The sequence below is a fragment of the Andrographis paniculata genome, unplaced genomic scaffold, assembly GCF_009805555.1.
Source record: "Andrographis paniculata isolate CXL003 unplaced genomic scaffold, ASM980555v1 Contig82END, whole genome shotgun sequence".
Taxonomy (NCBI): Eukaryota; Viridiplantae; Streptophyta; class Magnoliopsida; order Lamiales; family Acanthaceae; genus Andrographis; species Andrographis paniculata.
In genome coordinates, this window is record NW_026137620.1 from 3,503,933 (window position 1) to 3,518,562 (window position 14,630).

General features: G+C 29.9%; 2 protein-coding genes across 3 annotated transcripts; one reads left to right on the forward strand and one right to left on the reverse strand.

Annotated features, from left to right (window-relative positions):
- Positions 1–1,708: 1,708 nt before the first annotated feature.
- Positions 1,709–6,775, forward strand: LOC127241179 (AMSH-like ubiquitin thioesterase 2). Of its 2 annotated transcripts, XR_007836485.1 has the most exons (10): positions 1,709–1,889; positions 2,836–3,009; positions 3,163–3,252; positions 3,757–3,819; positions 3,945–4,019; positions 4,392–4,454; positions 4,815–4,867; positions 5,222–5,411; positions 6,338–6,418; positions 6,533–6,775. XR_007836485.1 is itself a non-coding variant. In XM_051260100.1 (9 exons), exons 1-8 carry the CDS (start codon positions 1,887–1,889, stop codon positions 5,394–5,396), a joined length of 696 nt encoding a protein of 231 aa, XP_051116057.1. In that variant the 5' UTR covers positions 1,709–1,886; the 3' UTR covers positions 5,397–5,411; positions 6,338–6,525. The 2 variants fall into 2 exon arrangements, 1 of the variants encoding a protein (XP_051116057.1); XM_051260100.1 differs by lacking the exon at positions 6,533–6,775 and having other exon boundaries at positions 6,338–6,525.
- Positions 6,776–12,163: 5,388 nt separating this feature from the next.
- Positions 12,164–13,111, reverse strand: LOC127241401 (uncharacterized). Its single transcript, XM_051260430.1, has one exon. It carries the CDS (start codon positions 13,029–13,031, stop codon positions 12,360–12,362), a length of 672 nt encoding a protein of 223 aa, XP_051116387.1. The 5' UTR covers positions 13,032–13,111; the 3' UTR covers positions 12,164–12,359.
- Positions 13,112–14,630: the final 1,519 nt, after the last annotated feature.

A 14,630-nucleotide genomic window follows, 5' to 3' on the forward strand; every position in this document is an offset into this window, starting at 1 on the left:
TATCTTATTTATATATTTTTTTATTTTTTAAATAAAGATACTATAAAAATATTAATATTATTGCTTCATTTATATAGTATTTTTATCACATAATATTTTTATTGAAAATAAATATATTTATTAAAAATTAAAAATTTAATGTAAATATATATTAATTAAAAATTAATCTAACAAAATACATATACTAATAATTTTTGTTCTTTTATATTTATACAATTTCTAATGAAAAAAATATATTTTTTTAATAAACTTGTATTAATTCTTTACAAAAAATTTTTAAAATAATAAAAATAAATATCTTAATAAAAATTTTCTAATTTTTAAAATTAATAATAAATTTCTAAGAACATCTATCTACCGAAAAAACTCAACTAAAATAAAATATAAAATGTCCTTAATTTTTATTTTACGTATAAATAACTAATATCAGATCGCTATTTTACCAAATACTTTAATACAAACAACTAATCGAATCAGCTAGTCAAACCAGTTAATCGAATCAATTAACAGCTATCAGCTAATTGCCAAACACACTCTTAATAAACATAATCATAGATTAAGATTAAAATTGCTAAATAGTTTAATTAAAATTAAAAATATATATAAATTATGAATTTTAAAATGAAATTAAAGTATATAATTATATTTCCAAAAAAAATAAATAAATTATATGGAACCAACGAAAATAAAAATAATGGATAAATTAAGTGAGACGGAAATAGTAAATAACACAAGTGTAAAAAATAAGTAAAAAATGCTAAAGATGTATAAAAAACTTTAACCCAAATGATAAAAATGCAATTTACAAAAGTCTTCCTCCGTCGAGAAAACTTCCTCCATTTATGAAGCAATGAAGTTGGCTTTAAATTTTTATTTTATTTTTATTGACAGAACCCGCAGTCGCTATGCGTTGGGGATTTGAACCCACGTCCAATCCTCACATCACCAGGCCATCCTTTACATGCGGTCAATATTAGTTATGAAATCAAACAAATAGAAATAAAAGTATATGTAAATTGATTTTAATATATTTTATTTTATAATGTTGTATGATTTATATTACTCATTCAGTTTTTTATCTATGCATTTTTTTTTTAGAAATATTAATATTATATTGAGATGTGGGTATGAATAAAATAGAAAAAATTGACTAAAAAATAACCTTATTAATATTGTGTGATAATAAAGGTAAAGATATTTATATAATATATGGTAAAATGTAAGGGTATTTTCAAATATTGATACATGAAATATTTATTTTTGTATTCTTTAATGTTACTATTTATCTACCCGTGCTTCAAGTTATTTTCTATTTTCTTTAACTATGGAATTCGGGGGACGAGTGCTTTCTGGATAATGAACCTAATAGTCTGCAAATTTGTGAAAATTAAGTTTTACAACAAAGACAAACTATATGTACCACAAGTAAGATCTAGATGCCGTAAATTTTTATTAACGTATTAATTGCTAACATTAAAATGCATTACATCTGCTAGTCATCTTCTTTATTATTTTTATGATTTAATTTTCAGTTTTTATTATAACAAAATTCATTATTTTTACTTTTTAGTAGAAAAATATAGTTATTGTAAGTTTATTAATTTTCACGAAAAATGATCACCTTCAAAGTAATAGTTTAATGTAGATGAGACAAGATACAAAAATAATGAAGTAGAAGTAAGAAGGTTATTACCACAAAAAAAAAAAAATGACCTACTGAAGATGGATGGTTTCTACTGCTATGTTCATCCGTTCTTGCGGTGCCTCAGACTATCAGGTTCATCTGCAAAATCTGGCTCTGGGTAAATTACTTGTATGGAGATGAGAAGCACGTAGAGTGATATTCTGGTGCTTAAGTTTTAATTGACTCCGCAGTTTGCGTGGAAATGGTGGGTTCTTCTTTCCCTTCTCAAATTACTGTCGTTCATGGTCATTCATGGATATTCTAATTCTCGAATTGGTGGTAGAATTCAACACATGAATGACAATATCCTAAAATCGCAAGTTTGTATTGATCTATCAAAAGTTACTGTGTCTGTTGCTGTAGAATGATAGGGTATAAATGAATTGTAAAACCTTGAAAGAATTAGGAATTGTTTGGAGATGTTGGAATCACTTTGCTGTCGCATATTAACACTGATGGTTGATAAGAATATTAGGTTTTCAAGGAGGATTGTGTTGGTGAGCATCTCAATCACCTACTATAGAAGATAAGACTGATGGATATGGTGATTGTGCAAAACAAGGCAACTACTAAAATCTACCCTAGGAGCATGGACATAGAAGCATGCCTTTTAAATATTTGTATGTAACATTTATGTAGCTTACAAACATGTATGGACTAATAGTATGAAGTTCATGATCAGAAGTACTAGAATATGGTATACACTTGAATACATATATAATGTATATTGAGATCTTAGACATACAAATGCATAGAATATATCATAGATGAGGTGAAAGCTAAAATGGGAATAAGATTGAGGCATATGCTGATAATGAAAATGATCACTTTGGAAAGATGTTTTTGGGAACCATTTCAGATTCTGTGAACAATATAAAATGCACCAGTTCTTGCATTAAATAATATACAACACCTGTTCGAGTCATGTAACACTTTTCTTGTATGAACAATTTATACTTTTAGCAGTTCAATATAATTGAATGCACTCGCTATAAACTCAAACTGATTGTCCCTTGCGCTTGCATTAAATTTCGCATACTAAACAGGGCAGGTAAATAGCTAAATCGAAGAACTCAGCAGTTTGGTTTAAATTTCAGTAAAACTATATTTTCGAGGCTGGACGCGTTTTTCCTTTTCTTTGTTATGGACAGACTGATGTACATGCTGTGACGAAGTCTTTTCCATCTCCTGGAGTTTCCTTTCTGCAACCTCCACCTCATGGAACTGGAACATCACCAAGTGCTGTAACCAATGCACTAGATGCTCAGCTGAATCCTTCAAGTGATGATCAATCAACATGCAAATATCTCAAAAACATTCATATGGTAAGAGATAAAACCAAGAGGTCAACCTTCAAATGTTCATATTCCTGTCGGATAATGGAATATTGCACTTGTTTATTTATTTGTATAGCATTATAATCTATTTCTGATTATATTTCAATTTTTAACACTGCTTCACTGATGAACAATTACCAGTCAGAACGATTGATGGAGGATTTTCTTAATGCTGCTAGCAGCAACACTACCAAAGATCTCGAGACATGTGGAGTTCTTGGTGCATTCCTTGTGAGTTTATTTATTTATTTATATTCATAAGGAGAGCTTTTTAATGGAGTCAGTTACTAGTCATGGTGATGTTGAAGTTCCACTACTCTGCATAGCATCAAAAGTTTACAATCGATATCATAATTTTTGTAGCACTAGTAGCCATTGTTATTGTATCAGCATATTCTCATTAAGTAGAAAGCTTGATGCACAAATGTTATTTGGAGCTAATGCGCCTGTTCGTCATTCTTTCTGTTCTTATATTTAACAAATGCTGAAATTTATACCATCTTCCTATTGACCATTTTTGGCATTAGGAGATGCTAATCAAGTTTCTTTCTGTTGCCCTTGCTTGACACAATGGTAAAACAACTCTCTCACGTAAAGCTACCTTGGTTTCTACTTTCTAGGTCTCTTGTTCAAAGCTTTAACATGAATGCTTATGTATGTTTCTGCTTTTTTGAATTTTCCATTACCATTGAAAGTGTTATTAACTCTGCTTTCATTCTGTTTTTAATGATGCAGAATAATGAGACTTTTTATGTTACTACTCTGATAATTCCAAAACAAGAGGCCACCTCAAACTCTGTAAGCATTTCTTGTTTTTCATAGAATTTCAAGTTAAACTAGGAAGTAGGAACTACTTCAAGTCCCATAAATATGTAACATTTTCTTGTAGTACCAAGTTTGTAAACTGGTGTTCCACTAATTAGTGTCAGGCATTAAAGGAGGAAGAGATTCATGCCATCCTAAATGATGAGACCCTATTCCCCATTGGGTGGATTCATGTACGTAATTATGTTTCAATTACTAACTTCAACAGTATGTCCCATTCCCAAATGCCTATCCACATCACTGTTGAACTTATTTCCTTCTTTTTCTTCTTCAGAAATGAATGCTATCATTTTCATCATGGATATCAAATTTGGTGTACTATTACCTCCTAGGAGTTCATCATTTACTTTCTTCGCTTGAATATGATATGCTTGTTATTTTCACACACCGAAACTTTGAGTTGTGAAAATGAGATAAGTAAGAATCATGTATGAAGTGTTTATGTTTATCATGTATCTATGGAAGTTTTCAGAGTTAGAGACATAAGTTCATTCAACTGACAACAGAAAATTTTCTTACATGTATAAATTTGTATATTTTTTCAGACTCATCCATCTCAGAGTTCGTTCATGTCGTCGATTGATCTGCACACCCAATACACATATCAGGTAAAACATCCTCATTGCTATAACTGGGCGAATAGTTTATGACCCTGGTTTATTATATATTTTGCTAATTCTGAGTGACGTTTAACTTTGTACTGGCAGATCGTGTTATATTTAACATTATATATTTTTTTTGTGTCCATAAATTTGTAATAAGAATTCATTTTTGTTAAGTTTCAAACATTTCTTGCTTTTCTTTGTTCATTTGGATGCTATTGTAGTTCGGTGTGAAACAACACGTAAGAATGTCTGCTTTAAGTAATGATTACAGATTTGTTTTCATATATGAATATCAAAAGATCTGTTATACGATCTGCACATGTATTAGACTTACATTCATGTTTGTGATACTCTTTTATCCAGATGATGGTACCCGAAGCAGTGGCAATTGTCGTTGCTCCAAGTGATGACTCCAGGTCAGCAATATATCTGACACTGGCGATTTCTGATTGTTGAATTGCTATATTTGGATGCATCTTTGCAGTTGTGAGATACTGTTTATTTAAATGAAAATTACGGTTATTCTTTTCCAAGAAACATAGTTTGATATAATGTATTACAAAATAATTGAATAATATGAATGAATATAAGATTATTTTCATGAAGAATTTGATTATGGAATTGTTTAATTCTTTTATATGCATATATGACTGCAGTGTTAAATTTGTGAAATATATGTTCCATCATTTGTTTAGAAGAGTTATGGCACCTACATAAGTAATCCTGCAGCTTCTTCTGTGAACTTGTCTAAATTCTTTTTTTCACTCCAGGAAATACGAAATATTCAGGCTCTCTGACCCCGAGGGAATGAGCATTCTCAAGGAATGCAAGGAAACTGGCTTTCATCCTCACAAAGAACCTACAAATGGAGCCTCTATATACGAGGATTGCTCTCATATCATCTTCAGCCAAAACCTGAGACTTGAAATATGTGACTTGCGATGACAACCAAGATTTCCTGTGAGTATTTTCTATACAGCTAAGCTCTCAAAACATTGTCCATACCACCCGCCTTACTCTGTTCTTCACTATCTGGTTTGTTGGATACATTTAACATTGCTGTCATCAATGTAAATTTTTTACCTGAGTTTACCTTCCATACTTTTTTTTTTTTTCTGATGAGGTTTTTGCGCAATGTAGTGCAAATATCCACACTAGATCTGATCTGGTTGATCAGATCAGAACTGATGTGTTAAAATCCTGTGAGTATCTAGAAGTGAAAGATTAACATGTGTGTGTGTGTGTATTTATTTATTTATTTTTTTGATATTGTCCTATGGGTATAAGTAGAGTTGCTTTAGTTTGAATGTTTGCGTTGGTGGTTTTAATGTAATGGTATGTTATATCAGTCATAGCACTGCCTTTGATATTTTGCATTTACATAGCTTGAATTAGATTTAATGAAATCTCCTTCTATGTTTATTTGTATCTAAATAATCTAAGAACATGTTTACTATGTTTAATTTGATGGGATTATTTAGTAAACACATCGCAGATGGATTAATTGATATTCGTTTTTAATTAAGTGAATCATACAGTAGTAATTTACATGCAAATGTTAATATAGGCTCCGACTGTGAAGGTACCAAAATAAGCTAATTAATATATATCTATTGTTCAGGAAAAAGAAGATCATATTTGTCTCTTCAAGAAATCAGCTTTGAAATCTCTCTTTTAATCTTGTTCTGATTTTAAGTGCCATTTTGTGGGTTGTTTAATGTAGTTTTACTTTTGACCGCATATCGTATTTGGATCTCCCATTAATTTGGCTTTCTACTTGGTGAATAGATTTCTCTCTGTTCTTATTGGTTTGAAGACTCCCGATGAGGTATAGTCTAAACTTATGCTAATTATTCTAACTTAAAATCATTTTGTTGTTCGTGTAGATAATGGGAAGCTTGAGCATTGGTCGTAGAAGTGAATATTTCTAGGCTATGCAGATGGGACGAATGGCTATAGATTGTACGGTACGTGGTGCATTGAGCCTAGTTTATCTAAATTTTTTATCTGTAGAGATGTTAAGTTTGACGAAAAATTTATGCTTTACGGAAAGAAATAGTCATAAAGTATATATAATGCAGGTAGTTTGTGAGAAGGTCGAGTTAGGGGAAAAGGACAAGAAGGTACTTCAATCTAGTCTACTAATAGTCGTAAGATCACTTGTGTCTGAAATTCGATTTCAATCCGAATAGACCGAAAATAAGGAAATTCAAAAATTCAAAATTTGAAAATTTAAATCCAAATTATGAAATTTGAACCAAATCGAAAATTTCAAAATTGCATAATATGTTGAATCCAAAATTTTGACGATTTTATTAAAATATTAAATATATATAAAATAATGTACATATTAATATATAATTATGAACTTCATATTTTCATTAAATTATTCAATATATATAATAATAAAATATTATATATATGTTATATTTTGTATTTTAACTTGTTCAGATTTTTATTATATCAATCCGAACCGAGCTGACAATTCCAAATTTATATATATATAAAAAAACAATTATCCAAAAACTCCAAATCAAAATTAAAATTTTGTTTTGCTCGAATATTCAAAATTTGGACATTTTGTTCACCCTTAACTCAGACTTTGGTGTCTCACAAGAACAATAACCCAATATCGCCATTGATAGAGAGAGGACAAATAAATCCACCTTCGAGAGAGAGGACAAATAAATTAAAATAATGTATGATGTAATGTTTTATGAGAGAAAAAAATATATTTTTTTTAGAAAAAACGCAAAGTTCAAAAAGTAGAAACTTGAGACTTTTGGCAAAAGAAACATACTGCTATTGGTAGCCAAGAGATATAGTAAGGGAAAAAGGTATTGATTTTCTTTTTCCTATTTTGAAGCATAGTTCTATTTGTGTGTTGCTTGTTATGGTTGTTCTATTTGATATGGAGCTTGAATAGCTTGATGCTAAGATAGTTTTTTAGCTTGGCGAGCTTGAGTAAGAAATCTACATGCATCAACCGGAAAGATTTGTTCCTCTTTAGAAAAAAAAAGTAATAATAATAATGTTTGTCTCTTGAAAAAATCATTTTATGGACTCAAGTAATCTTCTTGACAATGGTACAAGCAGTTCAGTACTTTTATGGTTGGGTATGGCTACAATAAAGATAATTATGACAGTTGTGTATACGATATTACATTTATGTATTTGTTGTTCTCTGTTGATGATATGCTTATTGTTTCTAATAATAAGGTAGAAATTGACAAATTGAAAACTTCTCTAAACAATGAATTTGTGATGAAAGATCTTGGAGAAGCTAAGAAAATTTTGGGTATGAAATTCTACAATAATCGACGCAAAGAGCTCTTATGAAAGAATTATACCAATAAGCTGCTTAAACATTCTAAAATGAAGAATGGAAAATACAAGTGATTAAAGAGTTATGATATAATGTGATTCATGCTAAATTCCTACAGTCACTGGCAGAGGTATATCTACAATCTTCTTTGATTCTTCCAAATCTTTCATCTTAATTCACTACTCATAATGTGATTCGTGCTAAATTCCTACAGTCACTGGCAGAGGCATATCTACAATCTTCTTTGATTCTTCCAAATCTTTCATCTTAATTCACTACTCATAAAGGTTTTCAAACTGTCATTTTCCACATTATTTTTAGAAGCAATGAGCGTATATTAACATAGAATAACAAATTGCGAAACATAAAGTTGCGAAACACTTGTACCATTGTCTAGAAGATTGCTTTAATTCATAAAGTGTACTTTAAAAGACAAAAATGTTTTTCTTTTTCCCTAAACAACAATATTCGATCACAATGTGAGTTCATTGATTAACCCATGTTTGTAGGTAGGATGTCATTCACACAACTATGATCCAGGCACTTAAGAATCCCCATTGTTGCCAAGCTACGTCCAATGAATTTGATGCCTTAATTCATAATAGCATTTGGGATCTTGTTCCCCTTTAGTTTTTAGAAAAATATTGTATATCATAAATGAGTTTTGAAAGTAATTATACCCCTAATGGTTCTATTGATAGATACAAAGATCGTCTTGCCACTAAAACCTTTTATAAATGTTTGGAAGTTGACTATTGTGATACACAGGGCCGTCTCGAACTTTTTTGAGGCTATGAGCGAAAATAAATTATAAGTCATATAAACCTATGATAAAAATGTATATTCAAAATAATATCACTGTTGGTGTCGATAGGACAAAAGGTTGAACGTGACGGTCTAAACAATGTCAATTTGAAGAAAAAATAAAATAAAAGACGGTCTGTCCGAAGTTTGAAAGATAAAAACGACTGAAGGAGGGTGAATGAGATAAAAGAAAAGGTGAGGCAGGCTTGGTCTTAGTTGGTGAGCGTAATGCGATAGGGTGTGAAGTAAAGAAGTGTAGACGACGATTAAGTTTGGAAAGATAGGGTGAGACGTGAGGTGAGACACGGTTAGAAAGAAAGAGATAGAAAAAATATATGATTAGAATTTTAAATTTAGCTTTAAAATTAAATTGAATAATTATGGAGGAGAAACAAATATAAACTAGAAGTTAATTATTAATTTTAAAATTTAATAATAATAATGGATAATATTTTAAAATATGGGTCTCTATTAATTTTGCTCTTGCTACGAGCCGCCCGTGGTAATACATGCAGCCTTGTTGTCAAGCCCTCTACTATTCAGATAGTCTATAAGTCTTGTAATCTCCCTGGGTTGGCTACTCCATTAGACGTGGATATAAATAAAGCCTTCCTTTATGGACATTTCAAGAAAGTTGTATATATGGCTTAATCTTCAAGATTTATGGACAAAGACAACTCTATATGTGTATGTAAGTAGAAGAAAAACTTGTATGGATTCAAGAAAATGCTTAAGGCATAGTAAAATTGACCTTCAAAATTTTTTTCTTACTCCTCGCTTTGTCAACTACATGGCCGATACATCTCTATTTGTTCTCTAGAAAGGAAAACGTCAAGTTTTACTTCTTATCTATGTTGATGACATTGTCATCACAAGAAGTGACTCTTTGTTAGTTCAATCCCTTCTTATCAACTTGCTCAATGCTTCTATATCAAAAATTTTGGTTGTAGCTCTTATTTCCTTAGTGTTGAAATCACTAACGCACTTTAGGGTGTGTTTGTTTGGGGATTTGGATTTTAAATTGGGATTTGAATAGTAAAATTTTTGAATTTGAATAGTTGTATGATGTGATATAAATAGGTGTTGATGTGATGTTTTGAATGTAAAATTAATTTTTAGTATAATATAAAAAATAAAAAATAGATGTTTGATTTGATATTTTTTGGGGAAAAAAATGGAATGAATAGTGGAAATCTAATCAAATCCCTTGAACAAACACATTATTGTATTTGATCTTAGTCTAAAATAAATATATTTGTGATCTCCTCTCTCAACTCCATATGTTGAACTCTAAGCCAATTTGTATTCCGATCTCTCCATATGTTGCAAAAGTTTTGCCACAGGAGTTTTTGATAAATGAGGGCATAACGGTCTTGGTCGAAATTTTTGGGTGGGACGTATGCATCTTTTTTAAAACATTTTTGGGTGTGTTTGTTCGTGGGTTTGGAGTTTTGGGCTTGGATTTATTAATAGTAAAAAATTAAATTTGAATAGTTGTTTGGTGTAATATAAATAGATGTTGATGTGATATTTAGAATGTAAAATAAATTTGTAGTATAATATATAAAAAAAAAAATTGTTCGATTTGATTTTTTTTAGGAAAAAAAATTTGAATAGTAAAACTCCGTGTTAAAACTCACAAAAGAACACAACCAAAGTGATTTAAGCTAATTTTTTAAATTTACGGGTATTGCGCTATAACATTAATTTCGTCACTAAAAATAAATTATTTACTACAACATTAATTTCGTTGCTAAAAGTTTTTTGCTATAAAATTACTAGAAAAATATTTTTCATAGCTAAAATTAAAAAGATCATACATATTTTGTTGCTAAAGCTATTTTTGTTATAAATTTTATTTTTATAGCAAAATAACTTTAGCTACGTAATTATATTTTCGTAGCTGTATCTCTTTTCTTAACTTTTATTGAAAAAATCTTATTTTTTATTACTTAAGTCATATTTGTCGTCAAAAGACTTTTATGCGATATAGACGACAAAATAAGTTTCGTCGCAACAATATTTTTGCTATAAAATTCATACACTTTGCTATGAATCTTTTTATCTAAATTTCAACTTTTTATAGAGATTTTAAACTATAAAATTTTATTAAAATATATAATTATTTTCTAAAACAATCATAAACAAATTATGTGAAAAAATATGAACAATTTATTTTCATGAAAGGAGTATATAGCAAGGATGTTTGGTGAAAAGTTCTAAAAATATTCATTTAGTCGGTCTGTTACCCTTTATATCATCAGCCTAAAAAATTCTTCGTTGATGTGTGTCTGTCTGTCGGCATTATAATTGCATATCCAATCTTCATTAATCAATCAATGGTATTGGTAGACATAGATTTTTTGAAATTATTATTGAAGTTTTGAAAAATATATATATATATATATATATTTGATATGAAATGATATTTTTTTGAAATTATTATACTCGTATCCACAAATAAATTCACGGTATTTAACTATCTAAGAATTTGTTTTCTTAACCAAAATGTTAAGTTTTTATTATTTGGATTTTGTATTTATTTCTCAAAAAAAATATATTTTTTTTCTTCAACAGAACATCTCCATCTTATACCGGAAATTATGTGGCAGAAAGTTTTGTCCTTTATCCTATATATCCATTTTTACATTTGATATTCAGAGTGTGTTTGTTTGGATTTTAACTATTCATCCCTTATTTATTTTTTTCCAAAATATCAAATAAAACGCTTATTTTTTATTTTTTATATTATAATAAAAATTAATTTTATATTTAAAACATCACATCAATAGCTATTTATATTATATTATACTCCCTCCGTCCCGCATCAAAGTTGCCATTTTGGTTTTTGCGTTATTATACTTGACATTAAAAATATTCTTATTTGTATTATAAGAGACTAATAAACATATTCTTGTCTTTTTTCTCGATTTGCACTACGTATTAATATAATAATTAATATTAAAAAATTAACATGCAAAAAATCAATGATAACCTTGCAGCGAGATTGAAAGAGTACAGTTATTTTAATTTAAATTTTTTACAAATCACAGGTCAAAATCCAAACGCTTGTAAAATGAATCCTTGAGGTGGGTCGAACTCTAATAATTCTCGTCCAAAAGCTAAAGGACAACAATCTGCTTCAGCCCCCCCTCTTCTGAAATGTTAAATTATTTAATGTCCGGTCGTCGTACAGTCTCAATAACAGACACCACATGACCATGATATTTCGCGACAGAATCAGCTGTAAAAGTTCGATAACACACACCACATGACCATGATATTTCGCAACAGAATCAGCTGTAAAAGTTCGAGTAATAAAATTAATTTATTTTTTTATCGATCAAATGTTTTTTTTTATACTCTAAAAATAAAAAATAAAAAATATAAATATTTTAGAAAAAAATTTCAATAAAATTACATAAAATTTAATATTTTGTTTTATTATAAAAAAAAATATATAAAAATTAAAAGTATAAATCAACAAACAATAAAATTTTTATAATTTTTTACCTGACAAAATAAAAAATTAAGAAAAATAAATTACTATAAAATACATAATTTTGATCAATTGATCCTCTGATGATATGATATGCTTAATATAAAGTGTATAGATTAAAATTCGATCAAGAGGCGTGTTAATTTTAATTTATGTATGTAATAATACATTTTTTTTTTTTAATTGAAAAGTAGCTACACACTCGATCTTGGCAGATCCGAACCGTTGATCGAAGAATTCTAAAGAAGAAACAAATTTAATCTTAACCGTAGGATAGACTCTAAAACGGGTGTACGTTTTTGGACAGCCCACCATTGACGTTCGTAAAGAACCCCATTAACTCCGGCCGGTACGGCAGATACGACCGCCGCCGCTCCTCCTCCTCCTTCACCTTGCTCTTCAGGTACACCTCGTGCGCCGACGCCGCCGCCGTCTTCTTCTTCTTCTTCTTCGCCGTCGCCGTCGCCGTCGCCGACGTCTCCGGCGCCTGGTTTAGGAAAACGAAGGCGTCCCTGCCATCGCTGTTGCTCCTCCCGAGCAAATCCTTGAACCGCCAAATCTTCGAGAAACCGGTCGAGTTGCTCTTCTTGCAGACCTCCGGACCCGGCCCGGCCTCGACCGCTTTCCGGTTCGACCACTCGCCGGCCGAAGATGACGTGGCCTCCACGAACACCTTCTCCACCGGCGGCCGCATCGGAAAATCCCCGGCGGCGAGGAGCGGGAACGCCGGCTTGATCTGGCCGTTGAGGAAGGCGTCCTCCGCCGCGATCGGCGACGAACTGCCGCCGGCGGCCATAAACGAAAACTCTTCCTCTTCCTCTTCTTCTATTTCTATTCCTTCTTCTTCTTGTTCTTCGTTTTTGCGATCATGGTCGTCGTCCTCCATGGATATAGTCAGATTGAGATTGGTGCTTAAATCATGGGAAATTTGGTGTTCAACAGTGGGCTGCATTCTCTGGTAAATTAAAGGGGTTTAGTTTTTTTTAATGGGGAAAGGGATTTGAGCAAGAATGAGAATGGGAATGGAAATAAATTAAATGTTGAATAATATATAGTACATGTGATTGTGATTGAGATGTGAGGTGGTTGGAAGATAAATTTGGCTTAATTCATAATTGATTTTGTTGTCCCTCACTTACACTATTTTAATTTTTTTTATTGTGGAATAATATTTATCTGCACCTGACAATATATATATAAATAAATAAAAGTTTTAGTCTATTTGGGTGGGCAGGGTAGGGTAGGGTAGGGTAGGGCAAGTTACCCTTCAAATTAATGTCTGCAAATCCCATCTCTCTGTCTCTGTATAAATATTTTTCATGATTTGCTTGCATGCCCCTTAAAATAAACTAAATATGCATTCCCTTCCCTCCATCCACCCCACCGTGCGTCCTTTTATTTAAACGGATAATTGGTCTCCACTTCTTATCGGTGATTTTTAATTATAATTCAATTTTCATTTTAAAAGATTTGTCAAGTTTAGTATTAGTCCCTCTTTTATATTTTCTCTAATAAAAATTTAATATATTTTTAGAATATTTTTAAAATATTTTTAAATTTATTTTATATATTTATAACACATTAAACTTAAATTTGTCCATTTAGTTTCAAATCTTATGTTCACATATTTTTGAACTACTTGTTACGGTTTGTATATTTGTCAAACTGCGAACTGTTGATTCAAATCGCTGATTTACGATTTCAATCGGCGGGCTGCGACTGTGAATTGGCTACTACGGATTGTAGAATGTTATGGGCGGGCGGCGACCGTGAAGAAGAAGGAAGAGGAAAGAAAAAGAAGAAAAAAAAAATTGAAAAAGAAAAAAAATACGAAAAAAATAAAATAAAACGAGAAACGAACCCTTGTAACTGCCGGCTGCCGCAGTAGCTGTAAAATGTGGAGAGTGAATGTTTATGATTAAAATTGTATATTATATAATAATATACTTATAATAAAAATTAGTATATATAATTAAATTTTTATAAAAATAAAGATAATATTAATATTAATAAAAATAAATAATTATTAATTATATAATAATATATATATTATTTTGTATATTTATATTTTAGATTTTTTATTTCTTATCTTACAATTATATTTAATTTAAACTATTTTATTATCTAATATACATCAATTTCTTAAATTTATTTTTGTTTATTTTAATTTAAAATTTAATTTAATTTAATTACTTAGTAAATTTATTATTTTAATTACTTTTATATTGTAACAATCTTAGCAATTATTATTTACATGATTTTACATAATAAATAAATAATAAATATACATGAACAGAATTAAAATCGAAAATAATTATTTTTGAATCAATTTTAAATTTAGAAAAAATTAAAAAGAAAAAAGAAAAATATTAAAAATGAATATATATAAATTGGCGGTTTAAACCATAACCGTCAGTTTTTTAAACCGTAATCGAAACCGTCAAACCATAATTGAAACCGTCATTGAGAAGGTTCGGTTTTGGTTTGACATTTTGATAATCCGTAATCGGCGGTTTGAACCATTTTGACGTACTTGATATAATGTAATATT